The 12178-nt window shown below is 53.6% G+C and overlaps 1 protein-coding gene across 1 annotated transcript in view; it reads right to left on the reverse strand.

The window, feature by feature from the left end:
- Positions 1 to 4065: 4065 nt before the first annotated feature.
- LOC142465480 (cytochrome P450 2J2-like) overlaps positions 4066 to 12178 on the reverse strand; it is a 56056-nt gene continuing 47943 nt past the window's right edge. Inside the window, exons 9-11 of the mRNA XM_075569440.1 lie at positions 5799 to 5986; positions 5129 to 5270; positions 4066 to 4756 (exon numbers count right to left, since the gene is read on the reverse strand). Coding sequence (XP_075425555.1) covers positions 4578 to 4756; positions 5129 to 5270; positions 5799 to 5986 — 509 coding nt within the window. The 3' untranslated portion in view covers positions 4066 to 4577. The remainder of the gene's footprint in view (positions 4757 to 5128; positions 5271 to 5798; positions 5987 to 12178) is intronic.

The following is a 12178-nucleotide window of genomic DNA, read 5'->3' on the forward strand; positions in this document are numbered from 1 at the left end:
TTCATCATTGGGCAATTATCCCCTGACCCTAGAGAGCCCCCTGATGGTACAGAGTCAAAGGGAAGCAACAGAGACCCCCTGAGCCTGCACAGTCCCCTGAACCAGAATTGCCTGTTCTTGTTGGTTTTCAATTGATGCTGGTAGGAAAAGGGCGGCTCAGAAACGTGTGCAATGTGTGACAATGAGGCCTCTAACCTGTGGTGTTGTTAAATTACCTTAATTAAAGTCTTTTCTATAGAGTTACTCCAGCGTAACAGAATTCAGTCGTTGCACACAAAAACAAAACGTTTATTTTGAACATAATCACTTACATACAAAAATAGTAAGAATGGCGATGATGATGTTTAGATTAGATTATGATATTCATAAGAATCGCTGCACATAGTAGCATTCTGTACTTATCTTCTCCAGATATTAACACATCTTTCTCTCTCTTCACCATGTTATCATTCTCCGGCCTCCTGGTCTCTTAGTCTACAATGCCTCACTTTTTATCCAAATAGAAGCACCCAGTCAGCCATCTTAACTTTAAATGTTATCCTAACATGGTCCTTACATACAGTACTGATGTCATGTGAACTTCTTCTGAACATATACAGCACTTAAAGCTTCTTGTACTGAAATGGCTACTTCAGCACATCTTCTTTGGTTAAATGGCATCTAACTCAGCTCGGGAAAAAAGGATCTAGAGGCGGCAACCGTGTGTTGATTCAAATGCAAATATTCAATAAATGCACAGAGAAGTCCCGCTGCCAGAGGTCATACAGGTGATTCAAAGTCCTCCACACAAAGCCAATCAAGGAAATAAGGAGTCCTCCAGTGCGTGGCTATAATCGTGGTTCCCAAAACTTAGGCCTTTGGCCGTTTGTGAGTGAGCATTCTCTTTTAAATCTTACTAGCTGAGAGACCCGGCGTTGCCCGGGATGTAATTTTGGGGGGCGTACGACAGGGTTAGGCTTCCCCCCCCCCTTGACAGCTAGGTGGGTGACTGAGTTGACTGAGTGTGTGGGTGACTGTGTGGGTGGGTGGGTGACACTTGACTGAGTGGGTGGGTGGGTTGGTGACTGAGTGGGTGACTTTGGGTGGGTGACTGGGTGGGTGACTTTGGGTCGGTTTGATTTTGGGTCGGTGGGTGGGTGACTTTGGGTCGGTGGGTGTGTGACTTTGGGTCAGTGGGTGTGTGACTTTGGGTCGGTGGGTGGGTGACTTTGGGTCGGTGGGTGGGTGACTTTGGGTCGGTGGGTGGGTGGGTGACTTTGGGTCGGTTTGACTTTGGGTCGGTTTGACTTTGGGTCAGTGGGTGGGTGACTTTGGGTCGGTGGGTGACTTTGGGTCGGTGGTTGGGTGGGTGAGTTGGGTCGGTGGGTGGGTGAGTTGGGTCGGGGGGTGGATGACTTTGGGTCGGTGGGTGGGTGACTTTGGGTCGGTGGGTGGGTGGGTGACTCTGGGTTGGTGGGTGGGTGACTTTGGGTGGTTGGGTGACTTTGGGTGGGTGGGTGACTTTGGGTGGGTGGGTCGGTGACTGGGTGACTTTTTCAGGGTCGGTGACTGGGTGGGTCAGTGACTGGGGTCGGTGACTGGGTGGGTCAGTGAGTGAGTAGGTGGGGTCGGTGAGTGGGTGGGTGCAGTCGGTGAGTGGGTGGGTGGGGTCAGTGACTGGGTGGGTGGTTTTGGGTGAGACTGGGTGGGTGAGTGTGAGACTGAATGGGTGGGTGAGTGTGAGACTGAATGGGTGGGTGAGTGTGAGACTGAATGGGTGGGTGAGTGTGAGACTGAATGGGTGGGTGAGTGTGAGACTGAATGGGTGGGTGAGTGGGAGACTGAATGGGTGGGTGAGTGGGAGACTGAATGGGTGGGTGAGTGGGAAACTGAATGGGTGGATGAGTGGGAAACTGAATGGGTGGGTGAGTGGGAAACTGAATGGGTGGGTGAGTGGGAAACTGAATGGGTGGGTGAGTGGGAAACTGAATGGGTGGGTGAGTGGGAAACTGAATGGGTGGGTGAGTGGGAGACTGAGTGGGAGACTGAGTGGGAGACTGAGTGGGAGACTGAGTGGGAGACTGAGTGGGAGACTGAGTGGGTGGGAGACTGAGTGGGTGGGAAACTGACTGGGTGGGAGACTGACTGGGTGGGAGACTGACTGGGTGGGTGAGTGGGAGACTGACTGGGTGGGTGAGTGGGAGACTGACTGGGTGGGTGAGTGGGTGACTGACTGGGTGGGTGAGTGGGTGACTGACTGGGTGGGTGAGTGGGTGACTGACTGGGTGGGTGAGTGGGTGACTGACTGGGTGGGTGAGTGGGTGACTGACTGGGTGGGTGAGTGGGTGACTGACTGGGTGGGTGAGTGGGTGACTGACTGGGTGAGTGGGTGACTGACTGACTGGGTGAGTGGGTGACTGACTGACTGGGTGAGTGGGTGACTGACTGGGTGGGTGAGTGGGTGGGTGAGTGGGTGACTGACTGGGTGGGTGAGTGGGTGACTGACTGGGTGGGTGACTGACTGACTGGGTGGGTGACTGACTGACTGACTGGGTGGGTGACTGACTGGGTGGGTGGGTGAGTGGGTGACTGACTGGGTGGGTGGGTGAGTGGGTGACTGACTGGGTGGGTGAGTGGGTGACTGACTGGGTGGGTGAGTGGGTGACTGACTGGGTGGGTGAGTGGGTGACTGGGTGGGTGAGTGGGTGACTGACTGACTGAATGGGTGGGTGACTGAGTGACTGGGTGAGTGACTGAGTGACTGGGTGGGTGACTGAGTGGGTGGGTGAGTGGGTGGGTGACTGAGTTGACTGAGTTGGGTGGGTGGGTGACTGGGTGAAAGTGACTGGGTGGGTGTGTGGGTGACTGGGTGGGTGGGTGGGTGACTGACTGACTGGGTGGGTGACTAAGTGAGTGGGTGGGTGGGTTACTGAGTGGGTGGGTTACTGAGTGGGTGGGTGGGTGGGTGGGTGGGTGACTGGGTGAAAGTGACTGGGTGGGTGACTGAGTGGGTGGGTGACTGAGTGGGTGACTGAGTGAGTGGGTGGGTGACTGGGTGAAAGTGACTTTGACTGGGTGACAGTGCGTGGGTGGGAGACGGTGGGTGACTTACCTTGACCCCGTGGCATCTGGCTGGGGCAGGAGGTGAGTTCGGGAAGCTGGGGGGGGGCAAGAGTGGCAGGAGACCCGCGCCGCGCTTCCCCTCCGTCCGGGAGCCGGCGCACGTGAGGGGGAGTCTCGCGCCGCGCTTCCCCTCTCCGGTAGTGGCGCACGTGATGGGGAGTCCCGTGCCGCGCTTCCCCTCTCCGGTAGCGGCGCACGTGAGGGGGAGTCCCGCGCCACGCTTCCCCTCACCGGTAGCGGCGCATGTGAGGGGGAGTCCCGCGCCGCGCTTCCCCTCTCCGGTAGCGGCGCACGTGATGGGGAGTCTCGCGCCGCGCTTCCCCTCTCCAGTAGCGGCGCACGTGAGGGGGAGAGCAGGAGGCCCGGCCCGCGCTTCCCCTCTCCGGTAGCGGCGCACGTGAGGGGGAGTCTCGCGCCGCGCTTCCCCTCTCCAGTAGCGGCGCACGTGAGGGGGAGTCCCGCGCCACGCTTCCCCTCTCCGGTAGCGGCGCACGTGAGGGGGAGTCCCGCGCCGCGCTTCCCCTCTCCGATAGCGGCACACATGAGGGGGAGTCCCGCACCGCGCTTCCCCTCTCCGGTAGCGGCACACATGAGGGGGAGAGCAGGAGGCCCGGCCCGCGCTTCCCCTCTCCGGTAGCGGCGCACGTGAGGGGGAGAGCAGGAGGCCCGGGCCGCGCCGCGAGGGGGGAGGAGCCTGGAGTTTGCTGCTGAGCAGGAGGGCCGCGGCGCACGGTGAGGGTGATGGTGCGGCTGGGGATGTTGCGGAGCGTGGGGATTTGTGTGAGGTGGGGAGGGGGGAGAGGGTGTGTGTGTGTGTGTTTTTTTTTGCCCGTCACTCTGCCTCAGGCCAATGAGAGGTGCGGGGGCGGGCAGGCCAAGGGACCAATGAGATTGCCGCTAGGGACGCAGACATACAGTGCTTTCAGAAATATATAGTAGATTGTCTTCATTAAAAGTTTTCACACAATATGTTTTTACACAATATGTCTTGAGGCACATCTAAGAAGAATCTTTTTTCAAGGAGTTGCAGTCTATGTTTTGGGAGCCACGGTTATAACCACGCGCCGGAGGGCTCCTTTTACTCAGCTCGGACCTACCGCTGTTAATTAATTGCTCAGTGTCACGCTGAACAGGGCAGCCCAAGCAACCTAAAACCATAGTATGACCTTCTGTGTCAGTCCTTGCTATTAGAATAGACTTCACATGTAATGAACGTAGGAGATCTACAAAAAGAACCTTCAAACTCATTCCAGTGGTTAATAAGACATCATTTCAACAATTGTCCTGTAATCATTCATTCATAGGCTTAAGCTTCTTTTTAGAAAAAGACAATTTCATACAGGCGCCATTAACCCTTTCACGGTGATAAAACCTTGAGAGAGTCACATGGCAGATTTGCACTCAATCCCAGTGTTCTGAGGCTCTAATCAGAGAGGTGTGACGGAGACCCATAGTTCCTGGGGATGCGTCACACCCTAGCGAGGGATGGCACAGATCTGGTAGGGATATGGCTGCAGTGTAGACGCAAATACTGGCTTGAGGTTGACCTCAGTTACTCCGTGCGGCAGACGGAAGGAGAACCCCCGCAGGAGGCTGGTGAAGAAGTGGAAGACCTCAGACTTTGCCAGCTGCTCCCCCAAACATACGCGGTGCCCTGTGGGGAGGGAAAAGATGTTATATAACAGGGGTGCGCAAACTATTCTCCCTGCGCCCCCATGATTGTGCCCCCATCCAGCTCGGCTCTGGCGTCAAATGACGCAGCGGGATCATGTGATGTCACATTGCCATGGCAAAGCGAGGTCACGTCTCCCCCATGGCGACGCATCGCCTGACACAAAGGTAAGTGAAGTTACAGGGACCTTGCACGGTCCCCAGCATTTAATTTAAATGCCTCAGCGGAAGCGCTGGGCCTCTGTAACCGCCGACCCCTCCCCCCCAAGAAAATCTTCCCCGGGTGGTGCGCCCCCAGTTTGCGCACCCCAGAGGCTGAGACCAGACCCAGACTTTGCGATAGAAATGTATTTACCTGCTGAAAAGGGCAGAAAAGCCGCATTGCCCTGAAAGTTCCCATCTTTATCCAGAAAGTGCCCGGGGTTGAAGCTCAGTGGCGTGTCCCAGTGACCGGGGTCTTGGAGAGATGAGCACAGGTTCGCTAAGAGGATGGTGCCCTGATAGTAAGAAATAAAGGGAATAAGATGGAGAGAGGGAACAATGAGAAGGAAGAAAGGACACAATGTGCATCTGGTGTAACATAGATCCAGGGGGAATGAGAAGGAAGACATTGGACATCCCCACTGAGGCCTTCTCTATGTGTCCTGTCACCTGTGTAATGTGAGGTCTGGCAGGTTCAGACCACAATAGAACATCTCTGGTGGGTCCATTAAAAGGTCACAAATTACAACAAACTAAAATACAATTGACAGAGATTGCAGTGGGTGTCCTCCCTCCCCCTCCCTCTCTCCCCCTCCCTCTCTCCTCCTCCCTCTCTCCCCCTCCCTCTCTCCCTCCCTCTCCCTGCCTCCCTCCCTCTCTCCCTCCCTCTCGCCCATGACAACATTCCATTAAAAGCAACAGGATTTTATGCCCTTGATATATTTGGTACACCTTCTTGTTACCCCAGTAATACCCCACTTTTGCCTTTATACAGAGAGACCTGTATATAATATCTCTTGCCCAGAACTGAATGAGTTTGTTACCTTCCGTATCAGCAGGCCCTGCACTTTGGTGTCCCTCACACACTGCCTGGGCATCCCCGTGGAAGCCATGTTTGCAAAGCGCTGGATCTCGTGGATCACGGCGTTGGTGTACGGTAACCTCTGCCGATCCTCGTAGTAGATTGTTTGGGAAGAACCAAAAGCCCCGTCCAGCTCCCTCTGCACCTTCTCTGCATAAAGAGAGGGACACGTGGGGAGTGAGAGATGGGAGAGGTGCAGGGGGCTGGGACCTCTGACAAGTTATCGTGGGAATCATTAGGAACGGATACTGTATCATGATAGGGTCATGTGGATACTGTATCAGGATAGGCTCATGCGGATACTGTATCATGATAGGCTCATGCGGATACTGTATCATGATAGGGTCATGTGGATACTGTATCATGATAGAGTCATGCGGATACTGTATCATGATAGGGTCATGCGGATACTGTATCATGATAGGGTCATGCGGATACTGTATCAGGATAGGCTCATGCGGATACTGTATCATGATAGGCTCATGCGGATACTGTATCATGATAGGGTCATGCGGATACTGTATCATGATAGAGTCATGCGGACACTGTATCATGATAGGGTCATGCGGATACTGTATCATGATAGGGTCATGCGGATACTGTATCATGATAGTGTCATGCGGATACTGTATCAGGACAGTGTCATGCGGATATTGTATCATGATAGAGTCATGCGGATACTGTATCATGATAGGATTATGCGGATACTGTATCATGATAGGATCATGCGGATACTGTATCATGATAGGATCATGCGGATACTGTATCATGATAGGATCATGCGGATACTGTATCATGATAGGGTCATGCTGCATTTTAATATTCTAACTCGCGATATAGCATTTAAAAACTCCCTGAAAACTCAGCTTTTCGGGGCAGTTATCTGGCATACCACAATCACCCCCCTCCCCAACCCTGCTGGGACCAGCTGTGCAGCTGGACCAAACTCCACGCTAGCACCCCCCTAGAGTCATGCGGATACTGTATCATGATAGTGTCATGCGGATACTGTATCATGATAGAGTCATGCGGATACTGTATCATGATAGGGTCATGCGGATACTGTATCATGATAGGGTCATGCGGATACTGTATCATGATAGTGTCATGCGGATACTGTATCATGATAGAGTCATGCGGATACTGTATCATGATAGTGTCATGCGGATACTGTATCATGATAGAGTCATGCGGATACTGTATCATGATAGGGTCATGCGGATACTGTATCAGGATAGGCTCATGCGGATACTGTATCATGATAGGCTCATGCGGATACTGTATCATGATAGGGTCATTGTAGATGGACGTTTATGCCCTTGATATATTTGGTACACCTTCTTGTTACCCCAGTAATACCCCACTTTTGCCTTTATACAGAGAGATCTGTATATAATATCTCTTGCCCAGAACTGAATGAGTTTGTTACCTTCCGTATCAGCAGGCCCTGCACTTTGGTGTCCCTCACACACTGCCTGGGCATCCCCGTGGGAGCCATGTTTGCAAAGCGCTGGATCTCGTGGATCACGGCGTTGGTGTACGGTAACCTCTGCCGATCCTCGTAGTAGATTGTTTGGGAAGAACCAAAAGCCCCGTCCAGCTCCCTCTGCACCTTCTCTGCATAAAGAGAGGGACACGTGGGGAGTGAGAGATGGGAGAGGTGCAGGGGGCTGTATCATGATAGGGTCATGTGGATACTGTATCAGGATAGGGTCATGCGGATACTGTATCATGATAGTGTCATGCGGATACTGTATCAGGACAGTGTCATGCGGATATTGTATCATGATAGAGTCATGCGGATACTGTATCATGATAGGATTATGCGGATACTGTATCATGATAGGATCATGCGGATACTGTATCATGATAGGATCATGCGGATACTGTATCATGATAGGATCATGCGGATACTGTATCATGATAGGGTCGTGCTGCATTTTAATATTCTAACTCGCGATATAGCATTTAAAAACTCCCTGAAAACTCAGCTTTTCGGGGCAGTTATCTGGCATACCACAATCACCCCCCTCCCCAACCCTGCTGGGACCAGCTGTGCAGCTGGACCAAACTCCACGCTAGCACCCCCCTAGAGTCATGCGGATACTGTATCATGATAGTGTCATGCGGATACTGTATCATGATAGAGTCATGCGGATACTGTATCATGATAGGGTCATGCGGATACTGTATCATGATAGGGTCATGCGGATACTGTATCATGATAGTGTCATGCGGATACTGTATCATGATAGAGTCATGCGGATACTGTATCATGATAGTGTCATGCGGATACTGTATCATGATAGAGTCATGCGGATACTGTATCATGATAGGGTCATGCGGATACTGTATCAGGATAGGCTCATGCGGATACTGTATCATGATAGGCTCATGCGGATACTGTATCATGATAGGGTCATGTGGATACTGTATCATGATAGGCTCATGCGGATACTGTATCATGATAGAGTCATGCGGATACTGTATCAGGATAGTGTCATGCGGATACTGTATCATGATAGAGTCATGCGGATACTGTATCATGATAGTGTCATGCGGATACTGTATCATGATAGTGTCATGCGGATACTGTATCATGATAGAGTCATGCGGATACTGTATCATGATAGGGTCATGCGGATACTGTATCATGATAGGGTCATGCGGATACTGTATCATGATAGGGTCATGCGGATACTGTATCATGATAGAATCATGCGGATACTGTATCATGATAGGATTATGCGGATACTGTATCATGATAGGATCATGCGGATACTGTATCATGATAGGATCATGCGGATACTGTATCATGATAGGATCATGTGGATACTGTATCATGATAGGGTCATGCTGCATTTTAATATTCTAACTCGCGATATAGCATTTAAAAACTACCTGAAAACTCAGCTTTTCGGGGCAGTTATCTGGCATACCACAATCACCTCCCCCCCCAACCCTGCTGGGACCAGCTGTGCAGCTGGACCAAACTCCACGCTAGCACCCCCTAATATCTACAGCCCCAAATCTCAATGGGATCAGCGGTGCCGTGTGTGTGTGTGTGTGTGTGTGTGTGTGTGTGTGTATCAGTGGGTGTGTGTGTGTGTGTGTGTGTGTGTGTGTGTGTGTGTGTGTGTTTGTGTGTGTATCAGTGGGTGTGTGTGTGTGTGTATCAGTGGGGGTGTGTGTGTATCAGTGGGGGGGTGTGTGTATCAGTGGGTGTGTGTGTGTATCAGTGGGGGTGTGGGGGTGTATCAGTGGGGGGGTGTGTGTATCAGTGGGGGGGGGTGTGTGTATCAGTGGGTGTGTGTGTGTGTGTATCAGTGGGGGGGGGGTGTATCAGTGGGGGGGGGGTGTGTATCAGTGGGGGGGGGGGGTGTATCAGTGGGGGGGGGGGGGGTGTATCAGTGGGGGTGTGTGTATCAGTGGGGGTGTGTGTATCAGTGGGTGTGTGTGTGTGTATCAGTGGGGGGGTGTGTATCAGTATCCGTGTGTGTGTGTGTGTGTGTGTATCAGTATCAGTGTGTGTGTGTGTCTGTGTATCAGTATCAGTGTGTGTATCAGTATCAGTGTGTGTGTGCATCAGTGTGTGTGTACCAGTGTGTGTGTCAGTGGGCGTGTGTCTCTCTCCCTCCCTCTTTCTCCCTCCCTCTCTCTCCCCCACCCTATCTCCCTCCTTCCCTCCCACCCTGTCTCCCACCCTGTCTCCCTCCTTCCCTCCCACCCTGTCTCCCTCCTTCCCTCCCACCCTGTCTCCCTCCTTCCCTCCCACCCTGTCTCCCACCCTGTCTCCCTCCTTTCCTCCCACCCTGTCTCCCACCTTTCCTCCAAACTTTCCTCCCACCCTGTCTCCCACCCTGTCTCCCACCCTGTCTCCCTCCTCCCCTCCCACCCTGTCTCCCTCCTTCCCTCCCACCCTGTCTCCCTCCTTCCCTCCCACCCTGTCTCCCTCCTTCCCTCCCACCCTGTCTCCCTCCTTCCCTCCCACCCTGTCTCCCTCCTTCCCTCCCACCCTGTCTCCCTCCTTCCTTCCCACCCTGTCTCCCTCCTTGTCTCCCTCCTTCCCTCCCTCCCTGTCTCCCACCCTGTCTCCCTGTCTCCCACCCTGTCTCCCACCCTGTCTCCCACCCTGTCTCCCTCCCTCCCTGTCTCACCCTCCCTGTCTCACCCTCCCTGTCTCACCCTCCCTCCCTACCTGTCTCACCCTCCCTCCCTCCCTGTCTCACCCTCCCTCCCTCCCTACCTGTCTCACCCTCCCTCCCTCCCTCCCTGTCTCACCCTCCCTCCCTCCCTGTCTCACCCTCCCTCCCTGTCTCACCCTCCCTCCCTGTCTCACCCTCCCTCCCTCCCTGTCTCACCCTCCCTCCCTCCCTCCCTCCTGTCTCACCCTCCCTCCCTCCCTGTCTCACCCTCCCTCCCTCCCTCCCTCCCAGTCTCACCCTCCCTCCCTCCCTCCCTCCCTGTCTCACACTCCCTCCCTCCCTGTCTCACCCTCCCTCCCTGTCTCACCCTCCCTCCCTCCCTGTCTCACCCTCCCTCCCTCCCTGTCTCACCCTCCCTCCCTGTCTCACCCTCCCTGTCTCACCCTCCCTCACCCTCCCTCACCCTCCCTGTCTCACACTCCCTCCCTGTCTCACTCTCCTTCCCTCCCTGTCTCACCCTCCCTCACCCTCCCTGTCTCACCCTCCCTCACCCTCCCTGTCTCACACTCCCTCACCCTCCCTGTCTCACACTCCCTCACCCTCCCTGTGTCACTCCCTCACCCTCCCTGTGTCACTCCCTCACCCTCCCTGTGTCACCCTCTCACCCTCTCTCACCCTCCCTGTCTCACCCTCTCACCCTCCCTGTCTCACCCTCCCTGTCTCACCTTCCTATCTCACCCTCCCTGTCTCACCCTCCCTCTGTCCCTCCCTGTCTCCCTCCCTCGCCCTCCCTCCCTCGCCCTCCCTCCCTGTCTCCCTCCCTCGCCCTGTCTCCCTCCCTCGCCCTCCCTCCCTCCCTGTCTGTCTCCCTCCCTCGCCCTCCCTTCCTGTCTGTCTCCCTCCCTCGCCCTCCCTTCCTGTCTCCCTCCCCCTCCCTCCCTCGCCCTCCCTCCCTCGCCCTCCCTCCCTCGCCCTCCCTCACCCTCCCTCCCTCCCTCACCCTCCCTCGCCCTCCCTCGCCCTCCCTCCCTCCCTCGCCCTCCCTCCCTGTCTCCCTCCCTCCTTGTCTCCCTCCCTCCCTGTCTCCCTCCATCCCTGTCTTCCTCCATCCCTGTCTCCCTCCCTCGCCCTCCCTCCATCCCTGTCTCCCTCCCTCGCCCTCCCTCCCTGTCTCCCTCCATCCCTGTCTCCCTCCCTCGCCCTCCCTCCCTGTCTCCCTCACCCTCTGTCTTATCTTAACTGCCATATACCTACACCGAAGTAACCTACTCTGCTTTCTTCCAGATCTGACTCAAATTTCACACGGGAGACATCGGAAGACAGGTAAGGAACACCTCCCCTCTAGTATAGTACCTTGAGGGACTACGGATCAGGTAAGATCCCAAGCGGGATTGCTGCTTTTAGAAATTGTGAAGATGGGGCATCCTGACACTGGTTAATGGTTCAGAATCATTCACATCTGGGTTTTTTTTTTCCTTTCGATTATTGAGGTGTACACACACACACACACACACACACACACACACACACACACACACACACACACACACACACACACACACACACACACACACACACACACACACACACACACACACACACACACACACACACACACACACACACACACACTATCTCTCTCTCTAATGGTAGTAAAGTATAAGTGTACTACAAAAAATAAACTGTTATATATACTGTATGTATGTGTATATATATATATATATATATATATATATATATATATATATATATATATATATATATATATATATATATATATATAAATGTGTCCCGGTTTTTCATTTTCAAAATCTGGTCACCCTAGCTTTAAGCCCATCACGCCCTGTTTTATATCTTTAATTTAATTACATTTGATTTGATTTCCCACACACTCCATTTATGCAGCTACGGGTAAGTGATGGTTCCACATAGGATCTTCTGCCACATGGGGCGCCGTCCACCTCAGTGGCTCACATATATACTCAAGTGACTGAAGCTGTCGTGTATCTCCAGTGTAGGGGACGCTTGTATCATGTATACTCATCTGTATGGCAGGCATGCTGTAGGATCACTCTCCGTGGGTAGTGCGGAACGGCTGTAGTTCAGGCAGTGTCCTTCGTGCTAGCTCCGCATAGTGACGTCATGCCGTCGGGTCACCTGAACCGGGCCTCAGGGCTCAAGAGCACATTTTGTGATA

The sequence above is a fragment of the Ascaphus truei genome, chromosome 14 (genome assembly GCF_040206685.1).
Source record: "Ascaphus truei isolate aAscTru1 chromosome 14, aAscTru1.hap1, whole genome shotgun sequence".
NCBI lineage: Eukaryota > Metazoa > Chordata > Amphibia > Anura > Ascaphidae > Ascaphus > Ascaphus truei.